We start from the raw sequence: 23,756 nt of genomic DNA, 5'->3' as shown, positions 1-23,756 counted from the left end.
TTTATCATTGCTAATAAGCTATTTGCAGAGCACATGGGGAATGTGAGCCCCGGGGCTGAGCTTAAAGAACCAGCAGACGTGGAGAGGATCTGGGAGGAAGGCCTTATTGTTTGGTTTTCTTCATGTTCAACCAGATACAAGGCTCCCCCTTACACGGAATGATGTTTTCTGTTTTGTTTTCTTTTGTTTTCAATATATTAATCATTTCAGAGGTTTTTAAGTGCAAAAGCTGGTCATTGTGAGAAACAGGAAACTGAACACCCATAAAAAGTTAAGAATAGAAGTGAATGAAGTCAGCAGGTGCCCAAATGCTATTTGAGGTTTGAACAGAGAGCAGATAGAGGGGTCTAGAGCAGGCTAAGTTTGGAATGACCTAACCTCAAGGTTCCAAATTGGAAAACTGGTAGTATAATTGGGAGGTGTTGCTTCAAATGCACTCTCCTAAGTGCTATGGGTACATGGGATGCCAGGAAGCCAGAGAAAGTCTGTAGTGAGAGAATTGGGCCCGATGATTGCTAAGAACTGTGTCAATTTTAATGTTCCCTTCTCTGATTTGAAACGATTCTCTCTCAAGCCAGCTGCCAATCACCGCTTCCAACCCATAGATATCTCAAGGGATAAACCTAAATGTGGCAGGTGCCATGGGTGCCATTGGAAAGCAGGGGTGGGGGGAAGAAAGAAGGGGAGAGAAGCTGAGCAGAAAAGTGAGATGGGAGATGGAAATAATTATGGTGGGAGAGTTTAGCTGTCCCCCAATGCCAGTAATTGGGAAGAATTCTAACCCAGGAGGAAGCATTGTTTGCAGCCATGCTGATCATGCTGATGTGCTCTGATTCAGACCTCTGCATCAAAGTCTTGTGTATTCAGGAGGACTGTGGAACCCTTCAGCCAGCAGGGATCTCAAGGGGCTGTGGGTGGGAGCTTTGCTTGCCTCTCTCCCCATCAACACCAAGTTAACTGGGTATGGACAGACCAAGGTCGTGTTATTATGCATTAAAGTATTTTACATAGCAAAACTTTTTAACCCTTCTTCCCTTGTTCTGGCTCATTATGAACACTTGGAGGGGTCACCCCCAGCACAGACCTATTTTCAGGACATCAGCAGCCACAGGGATTTCTCTCTCCATCTCTGTCTTGCCCGGGACCTGACTCCAGAAAGTGCCCTGCCTTGCAGTGGATGGTCAAGGGCTAGAGGTCCTTGCCCTTGAGGAAGTGTATGCTCCCCTAGTCTCCTTCTGATTGTAGAATGCCCTGTGAGCTTGGATCTTAAGGGATATCGTCGCCACAAAGCCTGCTCTTCGGGTGCTGACCTCTGGCTGTAATGCAGGAAGTGCTCCAGAGGGATTTGGACGCAAGTCCAGAGTGGGCCAAGACTGCTAATGCCTGTGGGTCTCCCTGGGTGAGTCGTGAGGGGATGTGAGAGTTACTGTTTGCCACGTTTGCTTGAAGGAACTTGCCGCGGCCTTGAAGTCAGCCTTGTCGGGCCACCTGGAGACAGTGATTTTGGGCCTATTGAAGACACCTGCTCAGTATGATGCCTCCGAATTGAAGGCCTCCATGAAGGTAAGCACGTGCGGGGTGTCGGCTCCGTCAGATCTGCCGTGAAGACGGGTGAATTGCAACTTGCAGAGTGTAATTAGGTGATTGCTGGTTTTGTTGAGTTCTCATTTGGAGCCATTTTTTTGTTTTTTTGAATGAACTGAAGCTACAAGTTTCAGGATTTGTACCAAAAATATTTCAATTACTGTTTTTGAAACGAAAGACATTTTATGATGCTGAAAAGTCAGTCTGCTCCCAGCTGCTACTATTCGGCACCTGGGCAATCGGAATACCATTTGGGGAAACGATTTCCTTGATTACACTTCCTCCATGAAAGGGACGCCTTGTGAGATTAAGGAAAAGAACAGCTCAGCTTTTGTTTGGTGGAGCTTGCGAATTCTGCCGGTGGCATTTCTTTCTCTGCCCTCCCCTTGGTCAGTCTTGTCATTGGTTTGAGAAGCAGGCAGTCCGTGTGTGCAGACCCTCCCGGCGCATGCAAGGGCTGATTTTAGACTGATACCTGTCCTTACTTAGTTCTGGGTCTCGTAGCTCCTATTTCTTTGTGTCCAAAGTTATGTTGAACATAACATTCAAGGTGAAGTAGCATGGTAACCATTCTGGGTTGCAAATTGTCTGAATTAGGGTGTGTGGGAGACAGCGAGGATGATCTACGGTTAAATAGGTGCACATTCAGTGTGTGTGCTGAGGAGAAGGCGGGTGGACCGTTTTCGACCGGTGCCTGCCGGTTTTCATGATCCGAGACTGCCCTCTGCTGCTCCAACTGGGGAAAACTTCCACCGCAGAGGGCATTCTGTGGGATTTTTTTTTTTTTTTAATTCTGTGTTTTGTCTGCTGCTCCTGTCCCTGAATTTATTATGAACAGACCTCGCACCGCTATAAGCCTGTCCCCAGAGCTACTGTCACAGTGCGGTGGCCAGCCATTCCTCAGGGAGCCTCTGGCCACAGCACACACACTGGGCATGGTCCAGGGTAGTTCAGGGCTGTGGAAATGTTTGTAGTTCAGTCTCCTTCCTTCACTTGTTCAGCTTTTTGGCCCATGCTGAGCTCAGTTGATCTGAGCAGTCTCGCGTGAAGTCTCCCTTAGGAGGATCGAGTGAAAGGAAGGTGTCATTAAGAATCTACTGTCGGGCCCGGCGCGGTGGCGCAAGTGGTTAAAGGTCCTCGCCTTGCACGCCCGGGATCCCATATGGGCGCCGGTTCTAATCCCGGCAGCCCCGCTTCCCTTCCAGCTCCCTGCCTGTGGCCTGGGAAAGCAGTCGAGGATGGCCCAAGGCTTTGGGAACCTGCACCCGCGCGGGAGACCCGGAAGAGGCTCCTTGCTTCGGATCGGCATAGTATCGGCCCGTTGCGCTCACTTGGGGAGTGAATCATCGGACGGAAGATCTTCCTCTCTGTCTCTCCTCTCTGTATATCCGCCTTTCCAATGAAAAAATAATAAAAAAAAAAAAATAAATCTTTAAAAAAAGAATCTACTGTCAACAGCATTTAATGATCCTGTTTAACCAAGAGCTCCCGGAGCCGAGTGCCTGAACTGGCCTCCCTCGGCCTTCCACCCCACACAAGTTGGCAGGAATCCATTGAGTTCGTGTGACTCTCCCGGTACCTGTTCCCGGGTATTATTGACTGGAAACAGCCCCACATTGGAGTGTCCGTCATTGTTGTCATCCATGTAACAGAGCCCACCACAAGGAACTTGAACTGCTACATCTTTGACCTTTTGCCAGCTCTTCCATTAGCCATCACGGCTGAGTACCCTTCTGAAATCCATAAAGCTGGAAGTGACATGAACTGAACTTAAAAAAAAAAAACACCAAAAACCAAAACAAACCAAAAAAAAAAACCCCAGTCTGTTCTGACTTCTGGCAATACCAGCGGCAGTGTCCGCCGTATGGCACGGTAGAAGTTTGCCTCGTATTAGGAACTGCGGACAGCCTGTGCGAAGCTGGGGCCAAGGCCTGGAGACGGCCGAGGTCGCCTTCCGCTGTAGAGATGAGAAGCATTGCTCGAGCTTTCTCAAGGCATTAACTCTGGCCTCCATCAGCGGCGGAAGCCAGTGAATGGGAGTGATGTTGCCACAGCTGCCTCGTGTGTCTCCCGGCTCAGGGGACAGAGCTGCTCCCAGGGGATGGGTTGTTTTCAGGCTCTGGTTCTTTTACCCTGCAGGTTGAAATGCTGTCCGTCCCTCAAACACTCAAGGTCGGGTCTGTCGTTATCCCATGACATCTGTTACGGAATGTTGCCTGGACCTTTGGATACCCAGGGAAGCCTGTCTGGCCCTGTGGGGACCTCTACAGATGATAACTAAAAACTCTGCCAGAAGAGCTAGGGACTCCAAGATGAGCCGGAGAATAAAAGTCCAAATTAACCACTAACCTGAGGCTTAGCTCATATTACACAACCACTTTTTGGAGGGACGTATAAACTGTAATAAGTTTAATTAATAGCCGACACACTTTTCATGTGGATAAGTAAGTTTCTTATTGTATTAACACCTTATAATTGATTTACATTTTAAACAGTTGTAATTCTCCCCAGTTCAAAGTGTCATTTCCATATTCGGGAAGATCAGTCTTAGAGAATCCTGATGATTAAATCTGGACTTTGATCATGAAACCAGCTTTGAAATGCACGTTTCATTGAGTTCTTTTCAAGCTGTCTGGCCCGCTCTAAAGTGTGTGTATTAAATTTGAATACATCACCCATCAACTTCTGACTCCCTAATAAAGTGATGGTGTCTAGATTTATTTGGCACTTCATTATTTCCTTTTGCTTCCCTAAAATGCCCAAAGAGTGCATAATCATCAGTAAAAATAGAAGCACAAGAGTGAAAGTTTTAACATTCACTCAATTTTACATTTCAAAGAAGTGAAGCTGAAATTTTGATCTTGACTGTCCCTCTCCATGCTAAGATGACTTACTCTCCGCCTGACGAACTGCCTGCAGCCAATGAGGGACGTTTTCAGTTACCTGTATTTGAACAGAGTGGGAAGCACTCTGAATGAACAACGTTATTTCCCATCTTTTAAAAAAAGAGTAGGGTCCGGCACGGTAGCCTAACAGCTAAAGTCCTCACCTTGCATGGTCAGGATCCCATATGGGTGTCGGTTCTAATCCCGGCAGCTCCACTTCCCATCCAGCTCCCTGCTTATGGCCTGGGAAAGCAGTCAAGGACGGTCCAAAGCCTTGGGACCCTGCAGCCATGTGGGAGACCCGAAAGAGGCTCCTGGCTTCGGGTCAGCTCAATTCTGGTTTTGTGGCCACTTGAGGAGTGAATCAATGGATGGAAGATCTTCCTCTCTGTCTCTCTTTCTCTCTGTATATCTGACTTTTCAACAAAAACAGATTTTTTAAAAAGTGAATGGTTATTATAGACATTGAGAAATAGGAGGAGGAGGTGGTTCCATTTTGGACATTTTGGCACATTCTGTCTCTGCCCATTTCACTGTTTTCTTTTTGAAATCATAGTTGAACTCAAACACATTGTTTTTACCATCCTGTGCTCTAGAGTAGAAAATACCATGCAGTTGTGCTGAGGAGTACATCCGTGGGAATGTAAGGAAAGACCACTCCGTCACCCCCGAGCCAGGCTTGCTGTGCACCTGGCGGCGTGGTCCCAGGCATGCGTTCATGGCAACGAAGGCTTTGCCATCTGATGTTGGGGCTTCTTCGTTCACAGGGCCTGGGAACTGACGAGGACTCCCTCATTGAGATCATCTGCTCAAGGACCAACCAGGAGCTGCAGGATATTAACAGAGTTTACAAGGAAAGTGAGTAGCCCATTTCTCTGCCCTGGGAAGTGTTTGGGATAGGAGGCCCGGGAGGCCGGATGTGCAGAAATGCCTGCATCCCCAGGCAAGGTTATCCAGGGGCCTCTCCTCCACCGCTGTATGGGCTGCGTTTTAAAAACACAGAATCGTTCATTTGCTCGAGAGGCAGGAAGACAGAAAGAGGCAAACCGACTTCCCGTGTGCTAATCCACTCCCCAGATGCCCACAATGGCCAGAGGTGGGCCAGACTCAAGTGGAAATAAACAGGGGGCTCCAGCCAGGTGTCTGTGTGGGTGGCAAGGACCCAACTACCGACCATCACCTGGCTCCCAGCATGCACCTGAGCTGGGCTTGGAAATGGAGCCAAAGGGCTCAGGTACCCCCGCCTGGAGTTTACTCATTAGACTGAGAACCCACCTTTCCTGCATTTTTGTTTCTTCCTTTTTTAAAATTTTAAATAGAGATTTATTTATTTATGTGAAAGGCATAGGTACAGAGAGAGAGGAAGAGGCAGATTCACTCTCCCAAATGGCTACAATAGCCAGGGCTGAGCCAGAGCAAAGCCAGGAGCCAGGAACTTCAGCCAGTGTTCTGTGTGGGTGGCAGGGGTCCAGGATCTGGCTATCTTCCATTGCTTTTCCAGGTGCATTTGCAGGGAATTGAATCTGAAATTGGGCAGCCAGTACTCAAATCGGTGCCCATTTGGGCTGCTGGCATTGCAGACAGAGGCTTAACGTGCTGCACTGTAGCACTGGGCCCACCTACGTTTTCATCATTTCGTTCGACTAGCACTACTAAAAAAGGGTAGAAAGAAATGAAAGAAAAAAAAAGAATAACCTATTTTGAAAAAGTATTTATTGAGAAAGAGAAAGTATCCTAGATAGATCCCATGTACTGAGGGCTTTTTAGTTTCTGATTGTGAAGATCCCAACCCTGAACTGTGCATGATGAAGCATTATGGGCAAGACGCCCGTGGGTCCTGCACCAGGCAGTGCAGAAGGCTGAGGGTGAAACAGATCACGCAGCTGGCATTGCTACTGCATCTCTAAGTAGATGCTCTGTTAAATAGTAAACTCTACGCCTTTATCCCAAAGCCTTTGTCATAGTGCATTTTCTCGACCAGCAGCTGATAAAGCACAACTCTGTGTGCGTTCTACTTTGCAAGTTTTGTGATTCTCAGAATGAGTAGTGACTGTTGAAAAGTGCCCCTGAGGAGCCCTGTGTGTCCCTAAGATCTGATCATGACCAGCTCGCATCTCACCCAGACAAGCCACTCTCAGTCTGTGTTGGGGAGCGTGGATACTTCTGTGCTGACACAGCTGTCTGAACTTTTCGGAGTCTTAGTGAGGAAGAGGGTGATGGGGGCAGGCGGGGAGTTGCGTGTGTGGAAAGGAGCCGTAAAACCGGATATGCTGTTTTCCTAGTGTACAAGACTGACCTGGAGAAGGACATCGTCTCCGACACCTCTGGGGACTTCCGCAAGCTGATGGTGGCTCTTGCCAAGGTTGGCTTCTCTCTTTGTTTCTTTGGCCTCACTTCCTCTCAAGGCAAGGCACATACCTCATTTTATCCTTGGGAGCGAATTAACTAAATCCCTGGTGCCTGACTCCAAAATTCAGCTGCATTTCTGACACTTTCTTGCACTGTCACTGCAGAGTTGTCAGTTTTGGATAATAGGATTTCTTATCCTGTAAAACCGCATGGACGAGTGGACTTCGGGAGCCAGCGGAGGGATGGGCAGCTCTCAAGTTCTGGCCTGGATTTATGGGGAAGCCTTCCCCTTGTCGCTTTGGGAAGGTCACTTTGCTTCTATCACAGCAGGAAGTGATTTTTTAAAAACAGATTTGTTTATTTGAACAAGTCAGAGGGATAAATAGTAAGAGACAAAAAGATTTTCCATCTGCTGGTTTGCTCCCAAAGTGGCTGCAATAACCAGAGCAGAGCCAGGCTGAAGCCAGGAGCTGGGAGTTAGAACTGGGTCTCCCACATGACTGGCAAGGGCCCAAGTACTTGGGCCATCCTCTGCTGCCCAGGCTGCAGTCAGCAAGGAGATGGATGGGACGTGGAGCAGTCGGGACCCAGCCCAGTGCCCATGTGGGAAGCCAGAGTTCCAGGTGGCCAGAGCGTTTACCGGCTATACCACAGCGCAGGCCCCGTGGAAGTGACCCTCTTGTTTCCTTCGTCTGCTCTCCCTGCTTAAAGAGAATTTTTGCCCCTGTGGTCCGTTGCCTGAAGTGGGATCTTTGCAGAGCTAGTGTGAACATATGAACACAGCATGGAGAGGTGCTTCCTCCACGAGTCTCGAGTTCCAGCCAAGTGTGAAGTGTCATGTCTTACATGCTGGAGAAGGAGGAGGGACTGCTTTGTCCAGGAAGCCTGGTGACAAATGAGTGATGTGTGCACTGTATGCTGGCCCACTCACTTCTCCATTTTGACAGCAACTCCCACACTCTTCACTCTATTTGCTTTCTTCCTCTGCCACCCATTTTGTGTCTGACCATGCATGCTTTCACCCTTCTATAACCCTGATCAAAATCCATTTCTGCTGCAGGAAATCCTGACTCCCAGCCACCTTTACCTTGAGCCTCCCTCCTTGCCTCCTCCCCTTCCTTGCTCCTTCTCTCCCTCCTTCCTGCCCTACACTGCCCTGCTCTGCTGGCCAGGACCTTGCTACCTGAGCCTGTGTCTGCCTCTACCTGGACTGTCCTGTGTCATGGACCCTCATCCCCTCCGCTCCATGAACCTGCTCCAACCCAGACGTCCGGGTTCAGTTTGCACAGTTCTTTTACCATCTATCCTGTGCCCATTTCTCCATGTGGAGTGAGCTCGATGAACTCAGTAGTGAGCTCTGTGCCCTGACCAGGACTGGGTGCCAAGGTGAGGAGGTTGGTGGTAGTAAGGCCTAGCATCTACTCGCTGCCTCCACTAATTTGCCATTCCTTGGCTTTGTGTAGCCCTTAATGGAAGGAAAATTTTAAGTGGGTATGTGCTTGGAGCATTAAGTCATGGCTTCCAGTGGGTTGGGAAGGAAGCATTTTCAGTTTTAAAATACAGAAATAGATTTGATGTTTTAATTCTTTCCCCTGTAGGGTAGAAGAGCAGAGGATGGCTCCGTCATTGATTATGAGCAGATTGATCAAGATGCCCGGGTAAGTGCCAGCCAGCTGGGTTTGGGCTTCGGCTTTTCAGTGAATCTCTGGATGGGATCCTCTGTTCAGGAATCCATCCCTGGGTAGCAAAACCCCAACCCTAGCGGCTTAAGACAACATGCATTTATCTCAGTCTGCATGAATCAAATATTAGGGAGTAGTTTAGAGTGGAGGTTCTGGGTCAGGGTCCCTGATGAGGTTGCAGACAAAGTGTTGGCCAGTGTTGTAGGCATCTGAGGGGTCTCCTGGGTCAGAGGGATCTACCTCCAGGAAGGTGCTCCTGTGCACCTGCTGGTAGCAGACCCTAGAATCCATATGAACCTCCGTCTGGGGCCGTCTGAATGTCTTTGCTGTGTGACAGGTGGCTTCTCTTATGTCCTACTCCAGGGAGTCATACCTCGTCACTGCTGTCCCCCCTACCTGTTAGAGTCACAGACTCTGTCCACAGTCTGCAGCAGGGGAAGTTGTCTCCACCCTTGCCTGGGGTTCTGTGGACCAATTTGAAACCCATGTCCGGCTGACGATGGGAATTCTGTTCCTGCTTTCCAGGAGCAGCATTCATGAGAGCCCATTGTCTTAGGATGCTGGTGTTTATAATGGGATCAGTAATCTGGCTCACACTCACTGTTTGGCACAAGTTCTGCGGGTGTGCATTGCTGGGCACATGGGGGTGCTTGCACTTGAACAGAGCATCATGGGGAGTGCCAGAGGAGGGTACAAGTGCAAGAGGGGCAGGACAGCCTTCTGCGCTGCTTGCATTTGGGCTGAGGAGAACTGTTGCCAGTTCTAATTCCACCATCCGTCATTCCTGAGGACTATTTGTTAAGTTCCTTCAGGTTGCTTCGAACTATAACTGTACCCTTTACCAGAGGACCAGCAGAGGATTCCAAGCCGGTCCAAATGTTGCAGAAAAAGACAATTTAAATTCATGTTAGCTTTAAAATTTATCATATCCCACATAGGGCTCTTAGCAGGAGGCAGCAGAGGGATTCAACCAAGTCACGGAGGCTGGGGTTTTGTAACTCTCAGACAGTGGGAGATCGCTGAACTAATAGGTACTCTGCATCTCTCTTCCCTCACCCTTCCCACTATTCTTCGCATTCCCTGTGGTCGCTGACTTTTCTGGTAACTGAAAGTGAGGTTGGACTGGTTCTTCTTCCAGGAATATCATGTCGGGAGTCTCTGCACAGCTCTCCATGTGGGGAGCTGATGTCTGGCAGTCTTCAGTAGATTATCTGTAGCTTGTCTGCCATGAAACCTGCTAGAAGGAGGCAGCCTGCTCAGCCCTTCCTTTGCCATTCAAGGAGGGAAATTTGCACAGTACCAGCCTCATGAATAGTCTGCAGCTTGACTTTGTTCGATCTGTCTGTACCTAAGGAAGACTGACAGAAATTAAGACTTTCTGGTCAGCCAGCCCACCTTTTATTATTATTATTATTTTTTTGCCCCAGTGCAGGTGAGCTTTCCCCTTCCGAGTTTGGAGTGTGTAGCTTCCCCATTCTTTTGCATGACATTTCCTGTATCCTACTTCTGCATCCTGTAGTCAACCTCTTGGCTGGCTTTCTTTGTAGGATCTCTATGATGCTGGAGTGAAGAGAAAAGGAACTGATGTCCCCAAGTGGATCAGCATCATGACCGAGCGCAGCGTGTCCCACCTCCAGAAAGGTGGGTGCTGTGGCAAGGAAAACTTGGGCCTGGGGGCTCCTGGGAAGGTGAGCTGTGTATCTGCACTGGGGCTCACATCTGCCAGAACGTGATTTTTTTTTTTCTTTCCACCAGGCACTCTTCCGGGCTCCTCCATCTTCCTTCACTAAGTCCATTTATCCCTTGCTCCGATTCTGGGTCCTTCACTCCTCCAGAGATTTTCCATGTCTTGTGCTTTAGCTTGCTGGTGATTCTGGTTGGAAGGCCATTTTGTCTCAGCCTGGTTGTTGAAGCAGTGAACTTGGCTGATTTACTCTGGACTGGTTCTTGTGGCTTCCAGAAAGCATTGGTTCTATCTAGGGGGGATGGAGAAGGTCCAGTTCTGTGGCCTGTGCAATGTCCTTCAGAACAGCTGCATGGTCTGGCTGGTGTGATGTCAGCTCTGGGTCACCATGGCAACTTCTGAGCTCTCAGGATGCTGTGTTCCTCCTCATTTTTATTCTATCAGTTTATTTGTATCACCCTGGGGTGTAACTGTGGGGATGATCACGGCAGCTCTGGCTTGTGAGTTTGACATCATTATTGGTCATGTTTCCTCAGTGTTCGATAGATACAAGAACTACAGCCCATATGACATGCCAGAGAGCATCAAGAAGGAGGTCAAAGGAGATCTGGAAAATGCTTTCCTGAACCTAGGTAAGCCAGGTGTCTCCCCTGCCCCCTCTGCCTCCATCCCTAGTATACAGGGGGCAATTCTAGAATCTTTTTGATAATCATTTTATGTATTTTAAGGACCCAAAATGCAAAGAAAGCTTAATTTGTAGAATAGATGGCTGCTAGGGAAGTGTAAGACAACAAGAAAAGGATGGCCTGGGTTGGGGCAGTCACCTGTGCCTTTGGGTTTCGATAGCCCTCAGAGTCCCATGGATGGAAACCGCTGCGCAGAAGCCAGGTCCTGACCCAGCAGGGATTACTTCACCAGCGAAACCTGGGCCGGACCGCAGGACCCGAGTTTCCCTTACCCTCGCTTTTCCTTTTGCGTCCCGCCTGGTGCCCCAGCATCGGGGTATGGTCTGCCCTCTGGTGGACGCTGTGACCATGGGCTCCTGATACACTCCCCTCTCTCCGCAGTGCACTGCATTCAGAACAAGCCCCTGTATTTTGCCGATCGGCTGTATGACTCCATGAAGGTAAGGGCGGTGGGCTGACAGGCCTGTGTGTTCACACTGGGCTTCATTTATTCTGTGCCCCACCTCAGCTCCCCTTGTTCCTGTTGGGATGCCAGAGCCCACTGCTGCACTGTGGCTGCCTTGGACGGGCGAGAAAGCTTGCGAGTCCATCTGCTCCCTCTGTGCTGCTTGCACACGTGGTCGGATGCAGAGCTGCGGAGGGCCGTGGCTGGCACACTGTGCTGGAGAGTGCTGTGGCTGGGACGCTCTGCTCTGTGGGCAGCCCTGCCTGCTTCCTGCTCAGGTTTCCCGGAGGGCTGCTCCTCTGGAGGAAGTGCATGCCTGCACCTGCTGTGTGGTGGGCGTCATGTGGTTCAATGATCAGATCAAAACCGTGTCATGAGTCTTATAGGCCCCTAGGCTGGATGTTCCCCATCCCTGCGAAACCTTTGTAGAAAGCCTGGGACTTCCTCTATGGGGGAGGCAAGCAGAGCCCAGGCAGTCTCAGCCTGCTTGGGGCCACATGGCAAATTGTACCTTTGCATCTGTGCTTCTGCCCAGCCCGCCCCACTCCTTTCCCATAAAGAAACTGTTCCTCTCTTTCCACAAATCTATCCCATCTTCCAGGCTGCAAACTTACCTTGTGTCTCCCAGCCTCTGTGCCTTCCTCCTGGAGCACCTGCCTTGTCCGTGCTGCCTCCCACCCCTTTGGTTGCATGTCAGATGGCATCCTTTCCTCAGTGCTTCTGGCTTAAGGCTCTAAAGTTGAACCCAGTGACTGTTCCTACTGTTCGAAGTGGTACAGAGCTCTCTGCTCTCTGTGTTATACTTCTTCTCTGAGCCCATGAGCATCGAACTCATTTTATTAAATAAATAAATTTGTATACTTCTTAGATTGAGCTTTGCAACAGTTGGTGCTCAGTAAATATTTATTTTTCCCACATGGAGTAGCTATATTTTTTAAAAAAATATTTATTTGTTTCCTTGAAAGGCAGAGTATCAGCAAGACAGGGAGAAAGAGAAAAAGAGAGAATTTTCCATCCACTAGTTCATTCCCTGAATGCCTGCAAAAGCTAGGGCTCAGCCGAGCCAAAGCCAGGACTTTTGCCATCTGGGCTTCCCATATGGGTAGCAAAGGGTTTAGACTGTCTTCTGTTCCTTTGCCAGGTACATAAGCAAGGAGTTAGACCAGAAATAGAGTGGGTAGGACTTGAACCAACACTCTGATATGAAATGCCGGCATTGCATGATGCAACTTCACCGACTGCATAACAGTGCTGGCCCCTTAGAAAATGTGTATTGAATGCACAGGGTAGGAGATGTGTGTGTTAAATGCTGGGGTGTTTGGAATGCTCCAGTGCTCCTTATTTTCATAAGGGAGTTGTTTCACCGTTGGGTTTGTAATATTTTAAGAGTTCAAATATCAAGAAACATGCAGTCCCACATGAAAGAGAACTTCCTGGGCTGTTTTGGGTGGTAGTATTCTCAGAAAATTAAACTGGGAACATGAATTTCTGTTTCAGGGCAAGGGGACCCGTGACAAAGTCCTCATCAGAATCATGGTCTCCCGCAGTGAAGTGGACATGCTGAAAATCAGGTCTGAATTCAAGAGGAAGTACGGCAAGTCCCTGTACTCCGTCATCCAGGTATGGCCCGGTGCTGCCACCCTCAGTACCTGGGCAGGTGGCCTGAGAGAATGGTGGCAGGCTCATGATTTTCTGGTTTTTTCATTCTCTGGGGGAAGAGATACTGGTTGTGAGAGATCAGGGACTTATTTTGAAAGCATTGTTTATGACTTGTCCTAGAGTCTTATAGAATCAGGCAAAGAAGTCTTATCCCTTCCCTCTGCTCCTCTGTAATGATGGTTTGTGTTATGTTGGTGATCACAGACAACCTTAGGACACTCTGACGCTCATTGCTATTTTGTCTGCGTTGTGCGTCTGTCTTTGCATAGCCTTGGTGGCTGGCCTGACCCCCTGGGGTTGCTCATCTTCCTGTCTGTGCCCTCAGTTCAGTGTCCATCTGTGCAGGAAGGACTCTGTTCACAGTGGGACCAGCGTGGTAGTTCAGACCAACTTTGCCATGTGTGTCTGCTCTAAATGACCTGGAAATTTCCAAGGATGAATCTAGAGTGGGGAAGGGACACCCAAGTTACTGGAGGCAGAGTTCAACTGGAGGAATCATCTCTTAGGAGAGCCTTCCTCACCTCCTCAGCTTATTTCCCCATGGCCTTGAGAATCCACAAACCAAAGGAAGGCAGGAAAATGCCCTAGTTTTGTGTAGAGAATACAGGGTGAGGAAGAAAGGGAGGCGACCTGCAGGAAGAGTATTCTGGTCGCCTCCCCATGCTGTCCCTTAGGAGCCAGCCTTGCAGTATAGTGGGACTCAGATGTGTCCCCAGCACCTGCTCCAGTGGCACATACAGAGGGATGGTTGAGCTGATGGTGTTGGGTGTGGCTGGCTCTGTGTACTGGGGTGTAGGTGTGGCTGGCTGTGCATATTGGGGTGCGGGTATGGCTGGCTGTGTGTTTCGAGGTGCAGGTGTGTTTGGATGGTTTTTTCTTTGTAATGATCCCTTCTTCCTTATCTCTCCTTGGCCATGTGCAGCAAGACACCAAGGGCGACTACCAGAAAGCGCTGCTGTACCTGTGCGGGGGAGATGACTGAAGCCCCACCCGTGACCTGAGCAGCCACCCATGGTGCTCCACATGCTTCCCGCTAACAGTTCTAGAAAACCAGCTTGCACTAACAGACTCTGTGCCTATCTCTGTGAAAATGATGGTAGCCTGGCCCACCACCCCCAATTGTGTTTCAGTTGCCTAAAGCATTGTTGCCTGACTTTCCCTTCTAATCTCTCCATTAAGCCAAAGAAACAAACATTCCCAGGAATTGGGAGTGAAGTCTGTGATGTGAAACACTTTGCCTCTTGGGTACTGTGTCAAGAATAAACTGAATTTTTACTTTAGAAGCCAGTCTTGTGTTGGCCTTGCTTTCCCTAGAATGGTGCAAAAATCAGACATGCTTAGGATTGCATGTTTGATTGATGGCTCAGGCTTTCCCTGGGGAAGGAAGTTCCGCAACTGAGCTGTCTGGTATGGGGGGCACTATCCAGGTGAGCCTCTTCAAACTTGAGTTGAATTTAAATTAATTTAAATGTTCTGGCCTTCAGTCTTTCTACCCACATTTCAAATGCTATAGAGCCAGTGGCCATTGACTCTGTTGGATGGGAAGTATATTGGGCAATGTGGGTAGAGGTCATTTCCATGGTCATAGAAAGTCCTGTTGGATGAGGCTGGCACCCTGGTGTAGTAAGCCAAGCCTCTGCTTGCAGCATTGACATGCCATATGGCTGCTGGTCCATGTCTCAGCTGCTCCATCTCCAATCAAGCTCCCTACTGTGGACTTGGAAAGCAGTAGAGGATGGCCCAAGGCCTTGGAACCCTGTACCCATGTGGGAGACCCAGAGGAAGCTCCTGGCTCTTGGCTTTGGATCAGCTTAGCTCCAGCTGTTGAGGTCATTTGGAGTATGGACCAACAGATGAATGATTTTTCTCTGTGTCTTTCCTTCTCTCTGAGTAACTGCCTTTCAAATAAAAAAGTTATTTCTAGCTTTAAAATTCATACATATATACATAATTTTTTCACCTACTTACAAAGCACACTGGCAGATACATACATAGATATGTACACACACACAGAGTCACACACAGAACACTCTTCATCTGCTGGGTTGTTCCGCCTCAGCCTGCATAGTCAGAACTGAGCTGGGATGCAGCCAGGAACTCAGGATTCCATCTGACTCTCCCATGAATATGGCAGGAACTCAAGCACCTGAGCCCTCTGCTGCCTCCCAGGCACATTAGCTGGAACTTGGGTGGGAAGTGGAGCAACTGGGCAAAATTGTACTCTGAAATGGGATGTGGGCATCCTAAGGGGCAACTTCATCCCCTGTGCCACAACACCCACCCCAGGACACAGGCGTGTTGCTCACAGGCCAAATAGCTGCTCCCAGGCTGCGGGGCTCTTGTGTAAAGCAGAGCTAACCGACGTGGATGGGGAATGCAGAGAAGAAAGTGATTGTCTCTGACTGGGGACCTTGGGGAAGATGATCAAAAGAAGGGTGCATGTGTGCTTGCCCTAAACTCTACCTAGAAGGAAGCTCCCTACATGGTTTGCTGGGTTCTGGTCATGAATAATGCATCACTCCTACCACTGTACTCCTTGCAAAGAGAAGGCCAAGGACACTGGATGGGACCGAACACTGGGTAAGTTTGGACTTGAGGAGTAAAAGGTAATAACCGCACTGTGTGGCCACAGAGACTTACTGCATGTGACCTGTAAACAAGACAGGACTGCCTTCCTGCATGGCCTGCATGGCGGAGCTCAGGCTGTCACATTGCACCACTCTGGACAGCACTCATCCTGTGGAAATCCGTATGAATGCCATCACCCTGGAAGTTGTGCAGTGTATAACCTGAGCAGCCTTATATGATGGTTCCAGATCATGATTCCTCGGCATGTGCTGAATAGCCTAGCAACGACATAGATGATTAACACACACAACTTCCTTGCAAACCGACGGACAGATCCCTCAAGTTCTCTCCTTTTCCACAGCCTCTGGATCTTTGGGCCTATTTTACTAAGCCATACACAAACAGCACGCGTGAATATCTTCCGCAGTAGCTGAAGTTCCCTTGATATAAATTATTAGTAAAGATAGCGAAAGCAGGGGCAACCAGGCTCCTAAAGTGGCTGCATTTAGCAAGAAAAATGATCTGAAGATGGAAATCTTTTAAACCAATTTTTCGTCTTCAAAATGACTCCAGTCTCCGGGCCTCTCCCTGCATTCTGACAAATGGCTTTGGCGTCTTATCCACATCCGTTTATTTGACCTCCTTTTTCCATCAACTACCAATATGAAAACTCCACTGCCGCCGCTGCAAGCAAGAGAGAGAGGGAGCGATTTTAAACATCCCTTAGCAATGAGGCAGAACATGCTAGAGCCATCAAGTTCTCGTTGTTCATTCTATTTATTGAAAAGAGCCTGTAGCCTGATTTCTTTTATGCGAGTACATTTGAGCAAGCAAAGTTTATAGAGATGACTTATCTCATTACATTAGAAGAGTGATTTGCTACCTCAGCATCTATAAGCAATTTTAACAGACATTTCTGGATGAAGAAAAGCTTTTGTAAATATATGCGAAAGAAACGATTTCATCAAGCATTAAATTGGAGGTGCCCTGAAAAAATATTACATTTGTGCATTCAATTAGCTTGATTGTGGCTGAATTTTGCCCATCGAAAGCAGCATTTCTGCAGAAAAACAGAAGCATTCCCTATGTCAGCAAGTTTCCTGAAACAGAAAATCTGCCTTCCTCCCTCGCCAGTCAGTCCTCTTTTGCATTTGCGCCGTGCCCAGCTATGCGTCCGCAGTCAGGCAAGGTGGGAGACAAGGGGACAGCGAACCTTCATTCAGGCCGTAACAGAAGCCAAAGACAACGGCAGCCAGGCAGCCACTCTGCAGTTTAAAAGCTTGTGAGTTTTCTAGGCAAGAATAAATCACGGCCTAGGTCAGACGCAAATCTTGCAAACTTTTCTTTGGGGAGGGGAGGGTCTCTGCTTTCAGCACCTAAGGGCTGCTGATTCACCCTTGGCATGGCTGTTGAAACTACGTTCCTTTTGTGAGAGGGTTTCACAGACTCCAACTTACCTTCTAGAATGAAAGCAGCGCCCTCTTAGTCCAGGAAAGAGAGCAGTGAGTGAGGAAAGGCAGACCATGTGGGGTCTTAGATGGCCTTCTGGGACCCTTCAAATCACAGGAAGAAAAGATCTAAGTAGTATCAGGGTACTTTCAAAAGACCACAGAAAATGGAATTTAGATATGTTTGTTCTGGGGCCAAAAGCATTTGAAAGCCAAGCATAGCTTTTCCCTCCGGTTTGTGAAGAGCCTTTTGATTAGCATCCTCACCAGTTCTTCTCCAGCCAAGCCCCTTCCAACCTTCTGATCTGGAATTGGACCATCAGCCTCCTCACAAGAAACAAAGCATGGGAAGACCATTTAAGTCACTGGAGCTTGCCTGTTGGGGTGCTGTGACTTTGAACCAGGAGGTAAGGATTGCTGTAACCCATCATAGCTCAGGGCTGCCATTTGAAGCCAATCTCTAAAGATAAATTAATCTCAAAAGATGAATCACTGTGTGGTGCAGCTAGCTGAGCTGCCACTTGCGCCACAGGCACACAATATCCAGTACGGAACGCCTATTCGGGGCCCTAGGTACTCCTGGTCTGTTCCAGCTCCTTGCTAATGCACCTGGGAAAGCAGCAGATGATCCAAGTACCTGGGCCCTTGCCACCCCTGTGGGAGACCTGGATGGAGTTCCAACCTCCTGGCTTTCATCTGGCCTGCTAGGAGCCCTAAGAGTCAATTGGGGAGTGAACCAATGGATGGGAGATTTCCCTCTCTTTTTGGACTCTGCCTGTCAAATACATTTAAAAAAAATCCTTTGAAAATAAGACTGTTTAATGAGCTCAGGGGATAACAAGACATTTGGATCAAGAATAGAGAGATACTAAAAACAAGTTTTAGGTTGCTGTATCAGTGACATTGCAAGATTTTGTTTCATCACAGCTTCTTGATTTTGGAGACTTATCTTGGTCTTATTATTTGAAAGGGAAAGAAAGAAGGAGGGGAAAGAGTGAGTGAGCAAGTGAGTGAGATAGAGAGAGATCCCATTTTAGGTTCACTCTCTAAATAGCTGCTATAGCTGTAGCTGGGTCAGGCTGAAGCAAGGAGCCAAGAACACCATCAGGTCTCCGACATGGGTGTCAGGGACCCAAGTTCTTCAGCCATCACCTGCTACCTTCCAGGGTCTACATTAGCAGGAAGCTGGACCAGAAGCAAAGCTGGGACTCCAGCCCAGGCGTTCTGACATGGGTGCAGGAATTCCAAGGGGTGTCTTTCTCACTGTATCACTTATTCCCCCATTTTGGTCCTAACAGATAAGTATTTTATGTGATTAGGATGATTTTTAAAAAGAATTATCTATTTTTATTGGAAAGACAGATTTACAGACAGAAGGAGAGACAGGAAGATCTTCCATTTGCTGGTTCATTCCCCAAGTAGCTGCAATAGCTGAAGCTGAGCTGATCTGAAACCAGGAGTCAGGAGATTCTTCCGGGTCTCCCATGTGAATGCACGGTTCCATCCTCGACTGCTTTCCCAGGCCACAAGCAAGGAGCTGGATGGGAAGTGGAGCAGCTGCCTATATGGGATGTCCGTATGGGAGCCTGGTGCTGGCAAGGCAAGGATTTAGCCACTGAGCCGCTGTGCTGAGCCTGACTAGGATGATTTTTAAAGCCTGAAGTTAATGAAGGAACTATTTGGTCTTATCCGTTTATTCGTGGATTGACCTGTTCATTCATTGAGTCGACATACCTGCTGTGGGGTAGTCACGGAACAAAGCGTTAGGAACGTGGATATAAAGCACAGTAAGAACCAGGGATGTGAATGAAACAACTGCAGGTGCTTGCAAGCCTGGAGTCACTGATCCTCGTCTGGCACAAGGCACCTGTAGGGTGTCTGGGGCATCAGTCCTTAAAACAAGATGATTTTTGTTCTAAGAGGGATGTGGCATCACTGAAGAAAGTTGGAAAAGACAGAAAAGCATGAAGAAGACAACGGAAGTCACCTGTGAGCCCAAGTGGAATGAGTCACAGTGAATACAGCCGGCTGGGTGTCCTGCTGGCCAGCGAGCTCGTTTCCTTGATGACAACCAGAGGCGAGAGAGGCGGTTTTCCTCTGTCTCAGCAGGCAGCAAGCACTGAGCAGCGAAACTCAACGTCCTTTGCCCCATGGAAGAGGTAAGGTGGTTTTTGGTTTTTCAAAGTCTGTTTCTAGAGAAGGCAGGCTTGGATCACCTCATGGTAGGAAGGTGCCGGGGTGAAAGGGAGGAGCAAGTTGCTTGTCTCAGGGGGAACAGGAGGCACCCAGTTATGGGGGAATGGCACAGCTGGGCCTTTGCACACCACCCATAGCATTCTCTCCTCTGGTGGGGATGTTGGAGAGGCTCAGTAACCAATCACAGCTACGTAGGGTACTTGGGCCATTCTCTGCTGCTTTCTCAGGATATCAGCAGGGAGCTGGATTGGAAATGGAGCAGCTGGGACACGAACCAGCACCCATGTGGGACTGGTGGTACTGCAGGGTGAGGCGTAACCTGCTATCCCACCACATCAGCCTCAGGCATTTTCTCCTTTTTTAGAAAATATTTTTCTTGCTGTAATTCCACAGACACAGGGATTCTCCCCTCCATCTGCCTCCCTCCTTTTCTCTCCCATATTATTATACCAACAGTCACAAGCCCAACATTCTGCTAAGTGTATCATGGCGTAGTAGGTATGGACAATGGTATAGAGCCCAGCATCCTATTGCCAAGAAATATTCAGCAGTTTCATTGGGAGTTTTCCTTTTACTTGGGAGTAGAGACACATACTGCAATGTGTTTTCATTTCTTGGTATACTTGTCTTCATTATATAGTTCATTTATGAGAATATATGTATATCTACATATGTGTTTACCTATATATCTATTTATATTTTATTTTGCGTGACAGTTTAGATACTAGTTTTTTTTTTTTAAAAAAAAAAGATTTATTGATTTCTGTTGGAAAGGCAGATCTACAAAGGAAAAGAGAGAGGGAGAGAAAGATCTTCTGTCCGCTGAATCATTCCTCAAGTGGCCGCAATGCCAGAGCTGAGCCAATCGGAGCCAGGAACTTCCTCCAGGTCTCCCATGTGAGTGCAGGGTCCCAAGGGCTAGGAGCACCTTCTACTGCTCTCCTAGGCCACAAGCAGGGAGCTGGATGGGAAGTGGAGTAGCTGTGGCTCGAACTGGCACCCATATATGATACTGGCACTTGCACATAGAGTCTTTTGAGCCTCCATACAGGCCTCCCCTTTTGACATTTTTTTGAAAAGGAATTATTTATTTTTATTTAAAATTTAGATTTATAGAGAGACACAGAGAGAGAAAGTCTTCTATCTGCTGCTTCACTCCCCAAGTGGTTGCAAAAGCCAGAGCGGAACCAACCTGCAGCTGGAAACCAGGAGCTTTTTCCAGGTCTCGCATGTGGTTGCAGGTTCCAAGGAGTTGAGCCATCGTCTGCTGCTTTCCCAGGCCATTAGCAGGTGGCTGGATCAGAAGTGGAGCAGTTGCAACATGACCTGGCACCTGACTGGGATGCCGACGCCACAGGCAAAGGATTAAGCTTGCAGTACCACTGTGCCAACCTCTTCTTTTTTTGACATTTTATGATTCCCAATACCTAGGCCAGGTAAAGCACAGTAAACATAATGCCGATCTCACTCTGTGTTGAAGAGCCTGAGTTAACTAAGTGTCGTTTGTCGGAAAGGAAACAGGTTCCTGTTGGGAGCACACTAGAGCGAAGAGTGCAGGATGCATTTGAGAGATTGTGCCCAAGTTTTTGGGAAAGCAGAGAAGCCACAGATAATGATAGCAGGGAATCAAGCCTTCAGCCTTTCAGTGGGGTCATTGCCAATGCTATTTTACTGGCGTGGTTTCCAAGTATTGTCAATGGCAGGTGAGCTAACAGATCCGTAGCAGGCTCAGGTTTCTCAGCTTTGTTCCTGGTCTCAGTGGCAGCTGTAATGCCCATGGCTGAGTGGCTTTGCTGTGGACTTGGTTGGGGTTTATGAGTCGGAAGCTTGCTGGGCAGGGGTCACAACCTGGAAGAAGCGGTCCTAGCCCCTCAGCCTGGCTCCCTGTCCTGTCATATGCTTTCTCTTCTCTCCTTCACGCCCTCCTGCACAAGGTGAGGCAGCCAACCATTCTCTTTCCAGAGTTGGTGGACTTCACACTCTGCAGACATTCGGCCTGCAGTGACAGTGAGCTGTGTCAACTTCTTTTCTCTGTGCATTCCCAGTTTCCAACTTGCCTTATGGTACAGGCAAATGGACTGCCACAGGCCTTGAACCCACACTAACAGATTCAGCCTTGCCTGTGCCCCAGCTTCAGAGCTCTGCTGACATGATTGTGGGGGATCTTTCTGTTCAACTGCACCTCAGGTTGCTTTTGGGGCTCTGTTGGCTTTCCTTACCCCTCTGGGAAGGGGTACCTGGGGCTCACAGTTTGTCCCCACTCTGGCAGCCCTGGCCCTGCAGGGATGGAACTCGCTGTAACTTGTCTTCTGCTGCCATCTCCCCTGCCACGCTGAAGTTCTGACTTTGCACTGCCCCTTTCTCCAGGCCCCGGAGCCCTTCTTACAAAAGTCTGCCCTGCTCTGCTCAGTTCCGTCCTGGGTAGGCATCCACATCACAGGAGCAGCAGTCCCTGGGTGGTAGACTCTGCCCAGCACTTGGGGTAGCCAGCCACTTCATCCAGGGGCCTTGCTATGTCTGTCCCACTGGTGATGCTGGGACTCCATCTTGCTTAGCTCACCGGGCAATTTCCTGGTTGGTGACACAGGTTATTCCTTCAGCACAGAGGGTGTGTGACCTGAGTACAGAGACCAGACCACTTCCCTTGTCCTGCTGCAACTCCATTCACCTGCCTTTCTGCCGGAAATGCCTCCCTTGACATCAGCTTGTCTCCAGGCATAAATGCTACCTGCCTCCTCATGGCTCTGCCAGCGTATTTAATGTTACATTTATGATCTCATCAACAGAGGAGATGGTTTTCAAGAGGAGGTTTTCAACCAGGGGATGAGGAAAGCTCAGGATACAGCACAATTACACATTTCATTTACAACCAAAATATAAATAAGACACAGCTCTGAAAGAACCAGGAGAGTGGGCTGTCTGTGGATGTTACGGGCGTTGTACTGGAAGCGTCTGATCCCTCACCCTCAGAGATGAGGAACTCGGTCGTTTCCCATCCTCACCAAGGCTGAGGGCACCCAGTGGCTAGTCAGCTGGATTGGATGTGTCTGAGCCCAGCTTTGGGGAGTGGGCCATGGGCTGGCTGGAATGATCATGTTGGGGCTGCAGGGCTTACTCCAACACGAGCCTGTTTCCCTCGAACCTGTGTGTGAGGCTGGGCGTACTCTGAAGCGGAGTCCTTTCCCTGGAGTCTGCCCAGGTGTGTGCATCTTCTGGGCAGAGGAGGAGCTCACAGAGCCGTGAGGACTGAGTGAGGCAACGTCTGTAGCCCCTGGGCCTCATGCTTGGTATCAAGAAGCTTTTAGAGGCAAATGTGGCTGTAGCAATTAGCATGCTTGAGTTCTGCTCTGGCCCTGCTTCCAGTTCCAGCTTCTGCAAAGCAGTAGGTCATGGCTCAAGTATTTGGGTTCATGTGGGAGACCTGGATTAAGTTTCTGGCTCCATGCTGCAGCCCAACCCAGCCCAAGTCATTGTAGACATTTGGGGAGTGAATCAGTAGGCGAAGGATCTCTCTGTCATGCTCTTTCTCCTCATCTCTTTAAATAAAATAAATAATAAAAGGTAAACACTTCTACTTAAAAAAAGAAAGAGATAATAGGGTCTGGTGCAGTAGCCTAGTGGTTAAAGTTTTTGCTTTGCATGCACTGGGATCCCATATGGGTGCCACTTCGTGTCTTGGATGCTCCACTTCCCATCCAGCTGCTTGTTTGTGGCCAGGAAAAGCAGGTGAAGACAGCCCAAAGCCTTGGGACCCTGCACCTGTGTGAGAGACCTAGAAGAAGCTCCTGGCTCCTGGCTTTGGATCAACTCAGCTCTGGCTGTTGTGACCACTTGGGGAATGACCCAGCATGCAGAAGATCTTTCTCTCTGTCTCTCCTTCTCTCTCTGTAAACCCGCCTTTCCAAGGAAAATAAATAAATCTTCAAACTAAAAAAAAAAAAAAGGCAATAAATAAATAAATATGGATATATAATCACAGCTAGAAAATACATGAATTAGCAAATACCAGACAATGTTGGTGGGGAGCTGGCCCTCACGGACCTGGTCGACTTCCCACTCTGCGGTGTTTGTCCTTGATGTCAGGACGTCATCCCAGGCCTCCCTCGTGGCTTGTCCTCCTTGCACGGCCTGTTTCCATTTAGGGCTTTGGCCTCCTGGCCCTGACTTTGCTCTTGTCCAACGGGCTCCGCTGTGCTTCCTGCCTCCGCCCTCCCTGTCAGTGACTCACAGGTCCCGAGTCTGAGCCATCAGGGACGCGTGCAGAGCGCCTGGCTCCTGGTCAGGTGGTGTGTGTGGGGGGGTGTCCTTGGGTTTCCAAGATAGCAGCATCATTTGTCTTCTTAGCAGGGAGAGAGGCACTATTTTTTTTTTTTTTTTGTCTTTCCAGTTTTTGTCAGCTTTGGGCTTGATCATGCTAATGACTGGAAAGACGGTGAAGTGCAGGAGATACAATATCGCGCCAGCCACTGCTCCCTGTTCCTGATAACCATTTTATTTGTTTCCTGCTCCGGGCCAGGTCCTGGAGAGAAGGAATTTAAGGAATCACCTGGGGAGCCGCCCAGCTAGGACG

The 23,756-nt window shown here is 48.7% G+C and overlaps 1 protein-coding gene across 2 annotated transcripts in view; it reads left to right on the top strand.

The window, feature by feature from the left end:
* ANXA2 (annexin A2) overlaps nt 1-14,254 on the top strand; it is a 47,117-nt gene extending 32,863 nt beyond the window's left edge. For both annotated transcript variants that reach the window (XM_040970031.1, XM_040970032.1), the window contains 9 exons: nt 1,450-1,563; nt 5,237-5,327; nt 6,752-6,831; nt 8,417-8,476; nt 10,048-10,141; nt 10,721-10,816; nt 11,252-11,310; nt 12,813-12,935; nt 13,897-14,254. In XM_040970031.1, the coding sequence (XP_040825965.1) occupies nt 1,450-1,563; nt 5,237-5,327; nt 6,752-6,831; nt 8,417-8,476; nt 10,048-10,141; nt 10,721-10,816; nt 11,252-11,310; nt 12,813-12,935; nt 13,897-13,956 (777 nt within the window). In that variant the 3' untranslated portion in view covers nt 13,957-14,254. The remainder of the gene's footprint in view (nt 1-1,449; nt 1,564-5,236; nt 5,328-6,751; nt 6,832-8,416; nt 8,477-10,047; nt 10,142-10,720; nt 10,817-11,251; nt 11,311-12,812; nt 12,936-13,896) is intronic.
* The last annotated feature ends 9,502 nt before the right edge of the window (nt 14,255-23,756 follow it).

The sequence above is a fragment of the Ochotona curzoniae genome, unplaced genomic scaffold (assembly GCF_017591425.1).
Source record: "Ochotona curzoniae isolate NIBS_2020 unplaced genomic scaffold, NIBS_Ocur_1.0 scaffold_4701, whole genome shotgun sequence".
In the NCBI taxonomy this organism is placed as follows: domain Eukaryota; kingdom Metazoa; phylum Chordata; class Mammalia; order Lagomorpha; family Ochotonidae; genus Ochotona; species Ochotona curzoniae.
This window is presented reverse-complemented; position numbering and strand designations above follow the sequence as displayed.